Raw genomic sequence first — 16,086 nt, forward strand, 5'->3', positions numbered from 1 at the left:
CTGTGTCAAATAAATAAAATCTTAAAAAAAAAAAGAAAAGAAAAGAAAAAAGAAGCCAAAATACAAGGGTTGGGAGAGAAGAGACTGAGCGATTATTCATGACTCAACTTTTGGACCTCCAAAGGTAGCAGTGCCTGTGTGGTAGTCAACCCAGAGTAAGATACAGCATTCCTAGGTGATTCTATGGGATTCCAAACATCCTTCCTGCCCTTATCAACATGCTGCAGTGTCTGAAATTCCACCATCAAGTCTCATTGGGTCCTCCAGAATTAGATTATCCAAATAGGTAGAAGGGCCCCAACTGAAGGAGTCAGAAGGCACATAAGGGAGTAGGGGCAGCCTAGGGGGCTGAAAAGAAGCCATGGGCATGGAGCATACTATTCAAGGCAGGTCTAGGGCGCAGGACCTTGTGGGGAGCCTGGACAACAAAGGATATTGTGAAGGACATTAGCTGCTTGATGAGTGAAGGAGTGTCGGCATCCCTAAGAGGAGATTGCTGAAAGACCTACAAGGCTTTCCTGCTTGCTAAGTTTGCCTTGCAAGACACCAAATTTGTGAGGTCTCGTACCTCATGGGAAGGAACATTTCAACAAGGCTAGGCTTACACTTTGCCTTGTTCATCTGCCGTGCAAGAGGATTATTGTCAGAGAGAAAGGAAACAGAATTCTTTTTCCTCTTCAGCGTGGGAAAACCCCACTCCCTATATTGGAATCAGAAGGAAGGAATGGTATAGTGCAAGATCTTACTTGACGATAGGCTTAAAAAAAAAAATCTACCAGGTGATGACATTTTCCACCAATATTTTCTACTCTTTTGGTGTCCCAATGATGATTTTGCTGATAACCAGAAATACCAGAAGCCTTGCCTATGGAAATCTGTTAACATCTTTTTTAAAACATTATGTATTGCTTTACTACTTCCTTTTATCTTTAGGATGACTAATATCTTTCAGTCTTGGGTGTGTTGAGCCAAAATTATTTGGTCAAAATTATATATATATATATATATGTACATACATAAATATCTTAAATATCTATATGTTTTGCACACCTATATACATATAGGTGTTACTACTATCCAAGTAAGGACATAAAGAAAGGTCAGGATCACAATAAGACTGCTAGAAAGTCCCTTGTAGAATTTTTATTCAAGGATCTAAATATTGAATTAAGCGAAGAGTAATGCAGTGAGAAATACTAGGGCTTCACTGGATGAGGGAAAAAAAAAACAATTCGTGATATTTCCTGCCCTACATCCATGGTGAGTATTCAGCTCGATTAGAGAGATACTCTCATTTGTAAGAGCCAAAGCCTTTCATCATTTCTGGGGATGGCATCCATTAAAGGCAGGCCAGGTGGTGCCAAGTGCACTTGCTGAAAGAAATCACATGGTTTCATTATGAAGAGGAATGACAGAAGAATGGGTAGTCCAGACCAGCTGGATGCATCTCTGCCACTTTCTTGGTGTGTGTGGGCATACACACATACTCACACATACACATACTCCAGAAAAAGAAGACTTCAGAAGCTCTGAATTTGTGGAGGCAGAAATTGAACCTGGTACCCATGGAATCTAGAACCTTCCGTTAGGATGAGCAAAGCAGTGGGTCTTGCTCATTGTGGAGACAAAATCTGCTCATTAAATTAAGCAAAAAATAACTCAACTATTTTATGACTTTCCAAAGCCATGAATAGCCAATTAAATGAGAAACAGAGACATTGCCACATTTTCTTCTCTGTAACAATAAGAACTTCAAACATATACAGTAGTTGTAGGGTCTGTATTGTTCTACGTGCTTAACTTAAACTCACTTAGTCCTCATAATAACCTTATGATGTAAGTATGATTACCACTTTCTTTTACCAATCGGGAAACTGAGGCACAGATAGGTTGGGTAATTGTTCAAGATCCCACCATTAATGGTTGGTACTGGAAGTGTTGATAGGAGAGTGTGGATGTCCATAAATAAAGGTATATATTCGGATACCTGGAATACATCTTACAAGGATTTCACTTAATCTCTAGCATCCTTCGTGCACCATATTCCATTCCCTTCAATGCCTACGTATGTGGAGTGGCGCATTCTAACAGAAGGAGATTGCATAATGGAAAAGGCGTCTGGGAGCCCGGCTGGCAACACGGGCTGTTCAACTGACGCTGGAAAGTGACTCAGAGGAAGGTGTTTCTGGTGTCCAGAAAAAGCCCTTACAGCACTGGCAGGAAGGATGAAAGGAAACCGGTGGGTGTTATGGTCCCGGAGAGTGTCGGCACTGCTTTCAAATTTAGTGAGAAAGTTGCACATACCTCATGTAATGGGGTCTCCCCCTTATTAGCCGTGTTAGTATTAAAGCCTTTTCATACACTTCATTTAATTTTTTTTTTAATTTGAATACAGTTGGCACACAATGTTACGTTAGTTTCAGCTGTAGGACATAGTGATCCAACAACTCTATAGTGATGAACCACAAGCATGTAACTACGGTCTATTATAGCACCACTGACTATATTCCCTGTGTCTGTACATACCTCATATTTCTTTCTTTTATTAAAGATTTTTATTTATTTATTTGAGAGAGAGAGAACACAAACAGGGGGAGCTGCAGGCAGAGGGGGAGGGAGAAGCAGACTCCCTGCCAAGCAGGGAGCCTGATGCGGGGTTCGATCCCAGGACCTTGAGATCATGACCCGAGCTGAAGGCAGAGGATTTAACCGACTGAGCCACCCAGGCGCCCCCATACTTCATTTTTCTTCTCCAATTACAAGTGTGACATAAATGCCATACAGAAATGGCATAAAAGTCATGTTCAAGTTTCTTTTTCTATTTTCTAGACATACCTGGAGGTTTTAATTCATACTCCCTTTGGAGTGTGTTTGAAACTTATTCTTCTGGAGGAAGACTATGAATCTGAATGTATTCTGTAAACCTTTTGTCTGAAGGTTCAGATCACTGGGAGATCAGTCATCTTCCGAGTTATACAATTCCCACTAAATGCAAGAAATGAGACAAGGTTTCAGGTGGTTGTGTGGCTGCAGAATTAGTTTCATTGTTTTGTGTTTGATGTATTCACATATAAAGCCATTAAATGCAGCAAACTTAGAAGTCCATGACTTGCCGATGGACATGTAGCTCATTAGTGAATGAGGAAGAAGATGCAACCAGTACCGTTCCAGAAGAAAACACAAAACGTACAAAGTAGGGCAGTAGTAAGAATTAGAACTTACTGAGATGGCTCCGAGTTTACCTCTCAGTGAAAGTATCCTGACCACACGCCAGGAGCACTATACAAGGAATCCTTGCTAGACTAGATGACTTCCAATATTCCTCCTGCCCCAGCTCTAGGACTTTGTTGATTCATTTAACAGAGAACTTAATTTTTTACATGCATGGACATCTAAGCATCGGACATTTAATGAAACCATTTCAAATGGTAAGAAATTGAAAGACAGCTCTGTTAATTTTTTTGAAGCATGTGAACTTGGTTTTCTAAAAGCCAGAGAGGTGGTGGTGAGCTTTCTGCGATGCTGGGACTCAGAATTGGGGATGAGCAAGCACGCAAGGGCTGTGACTCCTGAGGCCTGGGCATGTGCAAGGAATAGACATAGTAGAGAGAAAAGAAAGGGAGGGAGGAAAATTCGAGTAACACGGGTGACAATGATCATGATGCTAATGTACTCATCACAGCAATCACATCAATTCATCACGGAAGTTCTCAATTTGCAAAGGAGGAACTGAATCTCAGGCTCATGAGTCCCAAGGTCACATTAATAGGAAGAAGCAGGACACAGACTTCAGAGCTTGACTCCTGATTTGGGGTTTGCCCGTGAGATCAGGTGGGCTCACCTGTGCAGTGACTTGCTCAGCCCAGCATGCACAGCTCTATATTAAAGACAGGTCTAAGAAGGGAAGGTCACTTCCAACTTCTGCGGTAAGCCTCAGGAATCTAAAATATCAGTACTTCGGGCAGTCTTAAGTATATTGCTCCTCAGCCTTCCCTGAGACTCACCTTTCTTTGTAATAAATGGAAAGAATATGAATGAACCTTAGAGGTCTCTTAAATAGTGTAAACTCAAATCCCTATTTTGAAGGACTAGGAGAAAATGAAAAATGATTGCATCATTAAGAAAAAGTGTAGAAATCGGGCGCCTGGGTGGCTCAGTTGGTTAAGCGACTGCCTTCGGCTCAGGTCATGATCCTGGAGTCCCGGGATCGAGTCCCGCATCGGGCTCCCCGCTCGGCGGGGAGTCCGCTTCTCCCTCTGACCCTCTTCCTTCTCGTGCTCTGTATCTCTCATTCTCTCTCTCTCTCAAATAAATAAATAAAATCTTTTAAAAAAAAAGAAAAGAAAAAGTGTAAAAATCAAGTTTGGGTTTTGCTTTTTGACACAAACTTTGATTTGTTTCTCTATGTTTAAAACATAGTCAATGTTTTCTTTATGTTTGATTATGTTTCTCTATTCCAGGACACTTGAAAGAAAGAAAACCCTCTCTCAAACTCTTCTAGCATTATTCCATAGCCAAGAGGGTTATTACTGTGGCCATTACTATTGGCTATGGGCTAAACAGTTTCCTCCACATCTTCGAAATAGAGTAGGAAGCAGTTGAGGCCAGTATAAGAGCTGTCACTCTAAGACAGTGATTCTTAACTGGGAACAATTTTGCTCCCACCCGCTGGGAGGGATATTTGTTACTTTCTGAAGCTTTTTGTTTTTGTTTTTTGTTTTTTTGAGAGACAGAGAGTGCATGCATGCACAAGGGGAAGGGAAGAAGGGCAGAGGGAGAGAGAGAGAGAGAATACCATGCAGCCACACCCAGAGGGGAGCCCCACACAGGGTTCCATCTCACAACCTTGACATCACGACCTGAGCTGAAATCAAGAGTCAGATGCTTAACCAACTGAGCCCCCCAGGTGCCCCTGGAGATATTTTGAATGACCACAACTAGGACTGCTACTGGTTTCTAGTGGGTAAAAGTCAGGTATGTTGCTAAACATCCTGTGATGCACAAAACAGCCCCCACAACAAAGACTGATTCAGCCCCAAATGTCAATATTGCTCATGTTGAGAACCTCTGGTCTAAGACCAGATGAAATGCATGGGAGTTTACCCACTGGGTGCCACCTTTTAGGCTTTCAAACCTAAAGAACCTCAGCCTGGTGGAGTTGCCTAGAGTGTTCTGACAGGTGGCGAGGGAACATCTTTCCCATATTCTCCATTAATTTTCAAAGTTTATCGAATGAGCTTAGGTAATTACTTCTACCATCTCCTTTCTCTGTTTTTCTCATTACACAAAAGTAAACTGACTTTTGAGAACTGTCACTGGTCTATTGTACATCATTTTTCATAGCTTGATTTTAAAGCCAGAGTTTCCTCCTTTTTTTTTTAAGAAGGAGCAGAAAATGTGGAAGAAGATTCAGAAAAACTTTTCTAACACAAAAAGGTTTCTGATTAACTGCCCAAGTGACAATCTTAGTAACCATTCTCAATATTTATCATTTTTAAAAGTCTGCTACTTTAAAAAATACATCTAGTTGATTAGACAACGGAATCCAAGAAATGCGCCTAAAGCAAGAACTTAGAAACACAAATCAGTTTTAGGACCTAGAAAAAAATGTTGAGAAAGAAGGCAAAAAGGTCCCAGGTAACAAAAAAGTCATAACATAAAAGGTAATATGACTTGACTATCAAGGTGAAAAGGTAATGAGTACAAAGTCCAAGTATGACATTCATAATTTTTGAAGACTGTCTATATCACTTAAGCTTTGGCAAAATCCCTAGACCCACAGAGATGTCTGAGTCACCCATCTCTCATTCCTTTATTCTCTGTAAAAGGTGACCTGGGTGTATGCTCTGTGGCTGAATGTGTAGAACACGGTGAGAAATCTGAGCATAAAAGGCCACTGACGTCAATTGTAGGATGAAAAAGAAATTATTTCTCAGGTAAGTATTTGGCCTTTACTATACAAACTAGATTTTTCCGGTCTCCAATTCCTCTGAATGGTCTTAATTTAAAGATGTGTTAAAATTTTTCACTTTTGTGACTTTTCCAGGCTGTCATTTGTGTGTCTGGTATGAACCAAAGAGAATCTGAAGGTTATTTCTCAAGCTAAGAACAGAGTCAAATAACATCAATGTTGGCGTGAGCTTCGAGTTCAGGAGGTTCGTGATCATTTTGCGGAGCTAAGAAATAGTGGAGAATTTGAGGTAAAGTGAGTGCTAAAGCAGGAAAGCCACTGACCACAGTAACCGATTAGCATCTAAAATGGCAGCAGGCTGCTTTGCCAAAGTACCATTTCTGTATCAAGGGACAACTTTTTGCTATAAAAGTTTCACAGTTGTTCCTTACAGAGACCCTGAGAAAAATGTTAAATTGTTATTTTCTTTCATTAAGTAGGCTCCATACCTAACATGGAGCTTGAACTCATGACCCTGAGATCAAGAGTCCCATGCTCTACCAACTGAGCCACCAGGTGTCCCTAAATGATTTTTAAATTTTGTCCATTTATACTTATTCTTTAGATATAAACTATACATATTGAGATTACTGATGTATTTATGATTGATATAAGCTTATCTGAAGTGTATTTAATACATTTGGAAGTTAACTTTTATTGTTGTCCTTCATATTTCAAACATTAAAAGCATTAAATCAAGTTACTTTTTTTCTTTCTAATGTGAAATTTAAAATTATAAAAAATAGACTTCTTAACTCAGAATCCGTCATTATTTGTACTAATTAAACAGACCCTTTTCCTGTAGGTCATTTTTGCTTTACACACACACATACATACACACACACTATATACATACACACACATGTATATATCATTTATATATATATAAAACATTTTATATACATATATATAAAACAAATTGGTAACCCAATATAATTTCAAGGAAAATGTTAGCTCACTTACATCAAGAAACTTTTATAGATTGTAGGTTTACTAATTCAAAACTCAGATCCATTTATTCATGCAGAAATTCCAACTGACCAGAAATTCCATTTAAAATTATTCTATTTTAGCGGCACCTGGGTGGCTCAGTCGGTTAGGCGTCTGACCCTTGATTTCCACGCAGGTCATGATCTCAGGGTCATGAGTTTGAGCCCCATGTCCAAGTCTGCTCTGCCCCTCTCCCTCCCACTCCCCTGCCCCAGGTGCTGGTTTTCTCTCTCTCTCTCTCTAAAATAAATAAATAAAATCTTTTATAAACAATAAAATTGTTCTATTTCGATAATAGATGAAATGTGCTGGGCACTCCTGAGGTACTCAGTCCTCTGAGTACATTATTTTATCTATGCCTCACAACAACCTTAAGAAGCAGGAACTAACATTATCTTCATTGGACAGATGCAGACATTAAGGCAAAGAAGTTAAGAAACTTGCCCAAGGTCATGCAGTAGGTGGTGAAGTCTGATTTTAAAGCTGAGTTTCCTTGACTTGGAGCCAAAACTCTGAAACAGAGCACCATAAACTTTTCATTAGTCTAGGTATTACTTTATGGACTACGACAATAAAAGCACATTGTTTTAAAGTAATCTTTAGTTAAGAATTAATCACAAATTCAAACTGACTTTTCTTTTAGTTCCAATTACTAAGCTTTTAACATATGTTAACTAATACCCTTTTTCTCAAACCTTAAAGTGTTTTTGCAATAAAATTTTATTCAATTTCAGTTAAAAATTGTATAAAATTTACTATAATTTTCCATCGAAGAGAGCCATTAATACTATAAGCTAAATTTAGCAATATATGCCAAGAACCTTACAACATTTATACTCTCTAATTTAGAAACTCAATTTCTGAAGAATTTATCCTCCAGAAATGGTTAAAATGCATATAAACATTTTATTAAAAACATATTTATTTATATGTATTTATGAAATCAAAATTTGGAAGTAATGAAAATACATGGAGAATGGCTAAATAAATGATGGGATTGCCATTTCAAGTGATGTTTGTACAGAGTTTATTAGACCATGGAAAAATACTTGTGTGATATGTTTATTTTGCTTAGAGTGTGAGACAGAGAAGTATGGAAATACAGAGCAAGCCTTTAGTCACGACTGTGTAAGATACTTTCCAGAGTTGCAAAATTGGAAGACCCCAGAACATGTTTAAAATGCTTTTCTATTTTACTTCTATTTTTCCAAATGTTCTGATTTAAAATTATTGGCACATACTACATTTAAAATGGAAAAATACATTTGAATTTTCTTTTTAAAAACGTCATAGGTCAGCAAGATGGCAGACTAGGAGGTTCTTTGCTCCTGTCCCCCCACAACAACAATAATTTGGCAGATATCCTGGGATAAAAATGCCTTTGTGGAAGATCTAGATCCAGTCTGGGGGATGTGAAACCCTGGTGGAGCCCATTTGGAGAGCACTTTGGAGAAAGCAGGCCCATCGCCATGTGGTAGACTCAACAACAATGTTCTGGCTCCAGACCTGGAAGTAGCCCTGTGTGCCTGTGGACTTGCTACAGCCCCATTTGGCATTGGTCCTAGGGGAGGAATCACACCCACCCTCTCTGGGAATCAGGTTCGACTTGCCACGAATCCTACGGGTACAGCTGAAGTAGTGAGTATGGTAAAGAGATTCCTAGTTAGAAAAGACAAAGAACTCAGTTCCTTTAAGTACGAACCACAGGACTATTAATGTGGGTGCTCCAGTAGATGGCCATTGTCCTGGATATGATAGAGACCTCCTTGGAAATACCAGGAGCCCAGCATGCCCACACCCAGTATGCTTATTGGTTCACCTGGATACACTCTATGCTGACATGTCTACAAACAGTTGCCTTTGAAAGCCACCACACTGTCATTGAGAGAGACCAAAGGGAATCCATACAATGAGATGGCTTTCATCTCTTGCTACTCAGAAGGTTGCTTTTGTTCACAAGCTGGGGGGAAAGGGGAAAGAATGAATGGGGGTGGGAATAAATTCCTTGTCTTCTAGGACATGCAAAGTTTCATGTCAACTTGAAGGACCATACAGAGATGGAGAAAGTCCTCAGTCATGTCCAGTTAAGTTCTTAGTGCATATATTTTTTTAAAGATTTTACTTATTTATTTGAGAGAGAGAGCACGAGCAGGGGGAAGGGCAGAGGGAGAGGGAGAAGCAGGTTCCCCGCTGAACAGAGAGCCCTGTGTGGGGCTCCATCCCAGGACCCTGAGGTAATGACTTGAGCCAAAGGCAGATCCCTGACCAACTGAGCCACCCAGCTGCCCCATTAGTGCACTTTTTTTTTTTTAAGATTTTATTTATTTGACAGAGAGAGACAATGTGAGAGAGGGAACACAAGCAGGGGGAGTGGGAGAGGGAGAAGCAGGCTTCCCGCCCAGCAGAGAGCCCGATGTGGGGCTCGATCCCAAGACCCTGGGATCATGACCTGAGCCAAAGGCAGATGCTTAAAGACTGAGCCACCCAGGCACCCCCTTTTTAAAAAGAAGAACATAGCAATACATAGTATGAAAATAATGTTATATTTAAAGATTGAATTCTTTCAGTGTATTTTTAAGACACTATAAAACCTCTTTCTGGGAGATAATATTAAAAATATAAATGAAAAGATTCCACGATAGTGTAATTTTTAAAAATTTTTATAAAACATCCCCTGCGAAGGTGTTCATGGTCAACAAAGTTAGGGAAACATTGCATTTTGCTACCATCTTCTTGAATATTGACAGTGTGTGTTGGCATATTACAAGCTCCTAGAAGTCCCACAAGATAGAAATGTGTTTAACTTTGCTTATCTCATTGTTTGTCTAACCTAATGAATCACAACCCCATTTTTTTTTAAATATAAAGAAAAGTGACACAAAACACACCTTGGGAAATGTTGCTCTAGGTTCCCCAGTGTCCAATCTCCTTTTCTTTCTTAGTCTCTTCCCTCATATGAGACAACTCCAGACCTCAAGCCACGTCTCCCCCACCCCTTTCCCAAGCTCCCCCTACTTCCTATCTAGAATACAACCCAGACACTGGCGATACCGACTAGTTCCTGGGATGTTGCCAGTGAGGACAGTACATCTATGCTGATCTGAACAGAATCTATGTACAACTAAGAGAAGAAGCAGCTCAACCCCCTCTAGTTAGTCTTTCATCTCCTCAACCCAGCCAAAGTTTAAGGAGATCTCCTTGGTTTTTTTTGTTTTTGTTTTTGTTTTTTGAACTGGACATCTTTCCAGTAGAAACTCGGCACTGGCTGAGGTACCAATTAATTTTGCATAAGCTGCCATAGCACCATTAGATGCTAATCCGTTCATTCATAATCACAAGGTATTGTGTTAGGGTCATGTACATGACTTGTGCCTCTAGCCCTGTGGATTTATTTAGTGCTTAGCCTCTAGTTCCTGCAGCTGTGTCCTTTCAATGACTGCTTTATGGTGGCCAAGAGAGTTGAGGTCGGCTGCCAGGACTCTGAGATCTGGAGGAACACATGGACACATTATTCTTTTACTCTGAAGCTATCCAATTCCTGTTCCGGTCAGATGGGGAGATAGTGGGAGAATATCTCTGAAACAGCCCAGCACTTAGTGTTGATGATATTACTCATGCCTGACATTATTGCAAAAAAGCAGGCTGAAGTCTACCCATAGTGTGTTCTTCAGTGGAAGGTTAATTACTAATGAAAGTGTAATAATACAAAACATAATTCTGAATGTAGCTCCTGGCTTTATTTGTAAGAACTACTATGGGGCCATTATTTCCTTTATTCTAAGACTACACATTGGATCCAGTCTGTTTCAAACAAGAGGCCATGAAAGAGGGCTTACTATGCTAATTGAATACTAATGAGGCTTTTGCTTAAGTTGTTTTGTGTTACAATTATTTGCAACTATATTTCTTCTGTACATACCTACGGGGACAAAATACTCAAATGTAGCAAGATTCTCACTTTCCCTGAATATTTAGAAGAAAGTATCTTGCCACTTTTTCTCCTGTACTTGTAACATTTGTAAAGGGTTTTGTTCCTCACTAAGGAAAAGCAAAATATCATCATCATTATTACTGGCCTTTGTCCACCATGGCTTTCATCCAGATTCTAACCAGTGACTCTGTGACTAACAATCTGAGTCACTAAGTTTCATATGTTTATGTATTTCAACACAATTCCCAGGCCAAGAGTTTTATTTATTTATTTATTTATTTTCATGTTTCAGGGCTGAGGAAAAAATAAATGCCTTTCTGTATTTTTGAATCCAGTGTTACTGAGTGACAGACTAAGCAACTCAGCACATAGATTGAATTGCTCCTTCAGTAACAGATTAGTATGGTCAAAAGTTTAAAAACTACTGAGGTGTCAAAAAATCAGTATGTATTCTTAGGACAAAAGTCTTTTGGCCTGGTGGAGAATTCAGGTAAATATAAATATTTGTGATTTTACCATGGTAATGACACAAGATAATCTCAGAATTTAAAATGCAGGGAATCTCGGGGCTACTGGGCGGCTCAGTCAGTTAAGTTGACTCTTGATTTCAGCTCAGGTCATGATCTTGGTGTCCTGGGATTAAGCCTTGCATTGGGGTCCTCACTCAGAGGGGAATCAGCTTGAGGATTCTCGCTCTCCCTCTGCCCCTCCCCCTGCTTGTGTGCACTCTCTCTCTCTCTCAAATAAATCCCCCCCCCAAAAAAAGTGAAATAAAATGCAGGGAATCTACCACTAAAATGTGATACAGAGAATGACAGAAAAACTCAAGTATATTTATTGGTTATTAACTTAGCAAAGAGATACCTCTTTATTCTTACAGCCCCTTCAAAGAAATATCAGAAAATGGACATTCTGAGCTCAAATATCCCTTTTTCGTGTAGAAAATTCCATTATTTTAATAATTTTCTCATTTTCCTTATCAATTCTCATACCAGCCCCAACTTGTCCCTAGACTATAACTGTTCCCGATTGGTCTATCACACCCATCTTAAAAAGGCAATTACCCTGTCATTTTCAGATCAACTAACTTTACAGTCATTTGCTCATACATTTTCGCAGTATCTCAGATTAGTAACACCTTACAGTTTCATGGGATTTTTCTGAAAATTCTCTTGCCTGTTATCTTATGTTAATCTCGTTCATTATATGCAATAGAACAGTAATGTATTGCCCCCTCTTATAGATGAGAAAATTGTGGCATATTAAATTGATGTAATTGGCTTAGCCTCATTGGCTAAGACCATAAGGATTGTTACTAAAAAAAAAAAAAATCAGAATTCTAGTGCAAACCTATTCCACTAGACACATAACTGAAATTTGAGATTTTAAAAGAATTTTTGCCTCTAAGTTCTCATAACGCAAGATTAAGAATTAAGCCTGGCCAGATGAGTTGTTATTCTTGGATACTGGTCCTTGCAATTACTATTCATGATATCAAGTGTTACATCGCATTACTTTAATGCTGCCCAAAGTATCAAAGTATAATTAGATCACACAAAATGTCATCCAAATACGACAAGATAATAAATTTACTTTTAAAAATGATTTGTTTAAAAAAAACAGGTATATTTAAAAACTAGAACAAAAATCCAACTAGCTGGTGTCAACTTTTGTATTGTTAGTATCATTTCTATCAAGTTCTTGGAAAATTCATTGATCAATTATACTTGAAATCTCATCCTTTTCTTCTCTAGTTTCTTTCACTCCCAAGATCTTTAAGTCAATGCAATAAATTCTAGAGTACTCTAGATTTGCAACACCCAAGTATGGGTACCACTCACCACAGGTGGCCACTGAAAACTTTAAATGTGGCTACTTTAAACTGAGATGTGCTGTAGGCATAAAACACAGTAGATTTCAAAGATCTATTATGAAAAAAATGAATAAACATCTCAATAAATGTTGAAGTGATATTTTTCCTATATTGGTTTAAATAAAATGATTATTAAAATTAAAAAAAATTTTGTTCATCATTCTGTGGTCTTCTTAGGATGTCCTATACAGGTCTAGACAGGATGTTCTTGAGCATACATTCATAAGATTCCTGTTGTCATTCAAGCAAGTTATATTTTTTCATCGTGATCCCATTTGGTTTTGCATTTAAATTAATGGCCTTTCTAAGGAAAAATTTACCCAGAGTTTCTCTTCCATGTTCCACAGTGCCTGGGCTGGGCCCAGAGTGGGTTGCTTTTTTTCTGTTTAGCAGCTACACCTGTCATTTATTTTGAGGCCCCTGCCCCCGATCTGACTGACCCATGACCCACACTGAGCCTCTTAGGGGTAAGCTTGATTTTGCAGCAGTAAGAAGATAACATGGGATACTTTACAGAGAGGTTCGAGAACCACCTGCCTTTCGCTCATCTGAGGTCTTGGTAGCATGGATTTCCATGTCCGATCCCAGCGCTTCTCCACATAACCTGCGGGGTAGGGTTAAAGTAGATGAAGCTGCTTTCACCAGCTCCGCAAGCGAGTGTCGTGAACCCTATGGTTTGATCACACCCCCGTGATGGTACTTTTCAGTTCCTGGAAGTTTTAGTGACGGTGGTTGTGAAGATACTTCCTGGGCTTGGTTTTTGATAACGTCAGTGGAAGATGGACTTTCACCTTTGGGAAAAGAGGTGAGAGGCAGACTATAAAAATGGCCCTGAGCAAGGACCTCTGACAAGGACGGGCGAAAATGTTTACCTGCACACCAGGAAACAAGATCACCCAGTGTCCAGCACCGTGCCGGGTCTCCGCGAGGATCTCCGCGATCCACGGAGCTGTCTTCCTTCCCCTGCGCTGTTATCCGGGGAAGCCGATCAACAGTGCTGAGCACGGCCACGTCTGAATGACGAGTAACTTTCCAACTTAGAGCGACATTAACTGCTTGGTGGTTATTTTCCCCTCAAACCAAGCAAAATCAGCATTCCTCTCCCTGCCGTGTGCCAGAACCCAAACCCGAACAAAACAAGTCTTTTGGAGAGAGAGGCCTGAGTCCGAGAACTGTGTTCAGCTCGGGGCTGCAGACCCAGGACGGGGCTGCAAAGAATGCAACGGGACAAGAGCGAGCAGGGGAATGAATATATACTCAAGGAAAGCGGGGCCCTTGAGGAATGGACGAAGAACCGGCACATTCGGTGGGGGGAAGGCTGCATTAGGGGTTCAATTAACAAAAGATTCATAAAAGAAGCTTTCGAATCTGAGAGCGATTGCTTTAAACTGCAACCCGAAACCATGAAAGTCTGGCCACAGGGTCTCACAAAAGTGGTAAAGTAGATAATTTGTAAAAATGTCTCTCCCTTTTCCTCCTTAATGCGGTGAAGGAAGGGCCCTATTTCAGATTCCAGATCCTAAACTGCGGGCTTGGGCCGGGATAAAAGCAATCACAGGGCTCTTTCAAACTGCGGGCTGGGCAGTTCGACGATTTAAAAAAAACCCATTTGGGAGAGTTTCGTCCACAGCCGTACTTCGAGAACATCCCATAGGGCAGACTCTGTCACGGATTTTACTTGGGATAGAGAGCGCATAAAAATTAGCAGGCAGGATTCAAAGACATTGTTCGCCTGAAAGCCGGTGACCACAGCCTTAGGGAGGCGGGGGCCATGGGAATACTTTCTCTTGCTGTAAAATTCCAGCCGCGGGCAGCCGCGTCCTCCCGAGTCCCAGCGGGGAGCAGGCGGCGGGGGCTCCGGGGCTCCGGGGCTCCGGGGCTCGCAGACTGGCGGGCGGCGGACGCGAGGGACGCGCCCCGGGCCTGCGCTCAGGTGGAGCGCGCACGGCTCCGCAGCTGCGCCCCGCGCCGCCCGCCCTGCGCTCCCCGCCCGCATCGCCGCCCGCGCCCCGGGACCCGCCGGGGGAGGGGGCCCGGGCAGGGGGACGCGGCGGCCGAGCCGCTGGAGCCGCGCCAGGCGCGGGGTCCGCGGCGCGCGGTCCTTCCCCGCTGGCTGGCCCGGGGCGGGGCGGCCCCGTCTCCGTCCCCGTCCCCAGTCCCATCCCCCTCCCAGCCCTTCGCCCTCCCAGATCCTTCCCGCGCCCTTCTTCCCTTCCCGCTTTCCCCGGGAGAAACATGGCCGGGAGCAGCGAGGAGGCGCCAGACTACGGGCGAGGCGTCGTGGTAAATGCAAACTCCCGATTTCTGGGCTGAGTCGTGCGCTCCCCGCTCTCTCCCCTCCCCTCCCTTCTTGGCACCCTCCTTTTCGATTAAATGCCTGAAATGCATTCGCGTGAAATGCGGGCGGGCCACTGCTTTGTTCTCCCGTCCCGGAGCTGATGGCTTCCATTCTCCCCTCCCAGCCGCCCCTCCCCGCGCGCGACCCGACCCAACACTTAACAGCCCTGCACCCCGTGTTGTCAGTGTCCCCTCCGCGCCCCTCCCTCCCCTCCCGGGCCAGGAATCGGATACTCCAGCGCTGACCCTGTGTGGTGCCGGGTCCCCACTCCTGCCAGCCACGACGAGTCATCTTTGGGAGCAGGGCGGGTCTGTGAAGACCCTCGCGGGCTACTCTTGGGGGCCTCCCTCCCTTTGCGCTTCCCCCTGACCCCTCCAGCGCAGGCTTCCAGTTTGGTTTCCAAAAAGATACTGAAGATTCTCCAGGGCAGCTAGGAAATAAAGTAGCTCAAATGGACGGAGTTTGAGCTTTGAAACGTGGGCTGGGACCCTGGGGTCTTTACTCAAGATGGACACAGGCTAGTGCCTCCGGAGCGTGAGTCTCCTTGTCAGCGAAAGGGAGACACTGAGTGCTTGACCCGTTGAGCGAACTGGAGAGATTGTAAAATATCTGTCTAGTAGTGTGTCGGGAGGGGAGGATGTGGGATGATGGTTCCCCAGACCAGAGCCCCTTTATCCCTGGGAATCCCTCAAAGAGTCAGTCAGTGGGTACCCATCTGTCAGCGTCCTGGAATCAAATCTGCTCTTGCCCTGTGGCCACTGGACTCTGCTTCTAGCTCCTGTCCAGAATGGTTTCTATAGAAGGTGGTGGTTATTACTGTGTCAGGTTTAACAGAGGTGAGGGTGGAGAGTGGGGCTAACTTGCTGCATTAACATTTCTTTTTTCAGAGCTCTGTGGTATTCGCAGATAACCTGTGTGATTATGTATGGATTGCTGGAGTATGGGGTTTGGGGAAGGAAACACCACACACTCACACAGAACTAATCAGGTTGAACTGTGTTGCT

The 16,086-nt window shown here is 42.2% G+C and overlaps 1 protein-coding gene across 2 annotated transcripts in view; it reads left to right on the top strand.

Annotated features, from left to right (window-relative positions):
* The first annotated feature begins 14,664 nt into the window (after positions 1–14,664).
* Positions 14,665–16,086, top strand: part of PRTFDC1 (phosphoribosyl transferase domain containing 1) — an 88,073-nt gene continuing 86,651 nt past the window's right edge. Inside the window, exons 1-2 of one of the 2 annotated variants that reach the window (XM_028114184.2) lie at positions 14,665–14,886; positions 14,934–15,027. In XM_028114184.2, the coding sequence (XP_027969985.1) occupies positions 14,980–15,027 (48 nt within the window). In that variant the 5' untranslated portion in view covers positions 14,665–14,886; positions 14,934–14,979. Of the gene's footprint in view, positions 14,887–14,933; positions 15,028–16,086 lie in introns of those variants that run through there. The other variant, XM_088025525.1, reaches the window with a different exon arrangement.

This window comes from Eumetopias jubatus, unplaced genomic scaffold (assembly GCF_037043125.1).
Source record: "Eumetopias jubatus isolate StellerSeaLion01/CBP00866 unplaced genomic scaffold, mEumJub1_p1.0 scaffold_8, whole genome shotgun sequence".
NCBI lineage: Eukaryota > Metazoa > Chordata > Mammalia > Carnivora > Otariidae > Eumetopias > Eumetopias jubatus.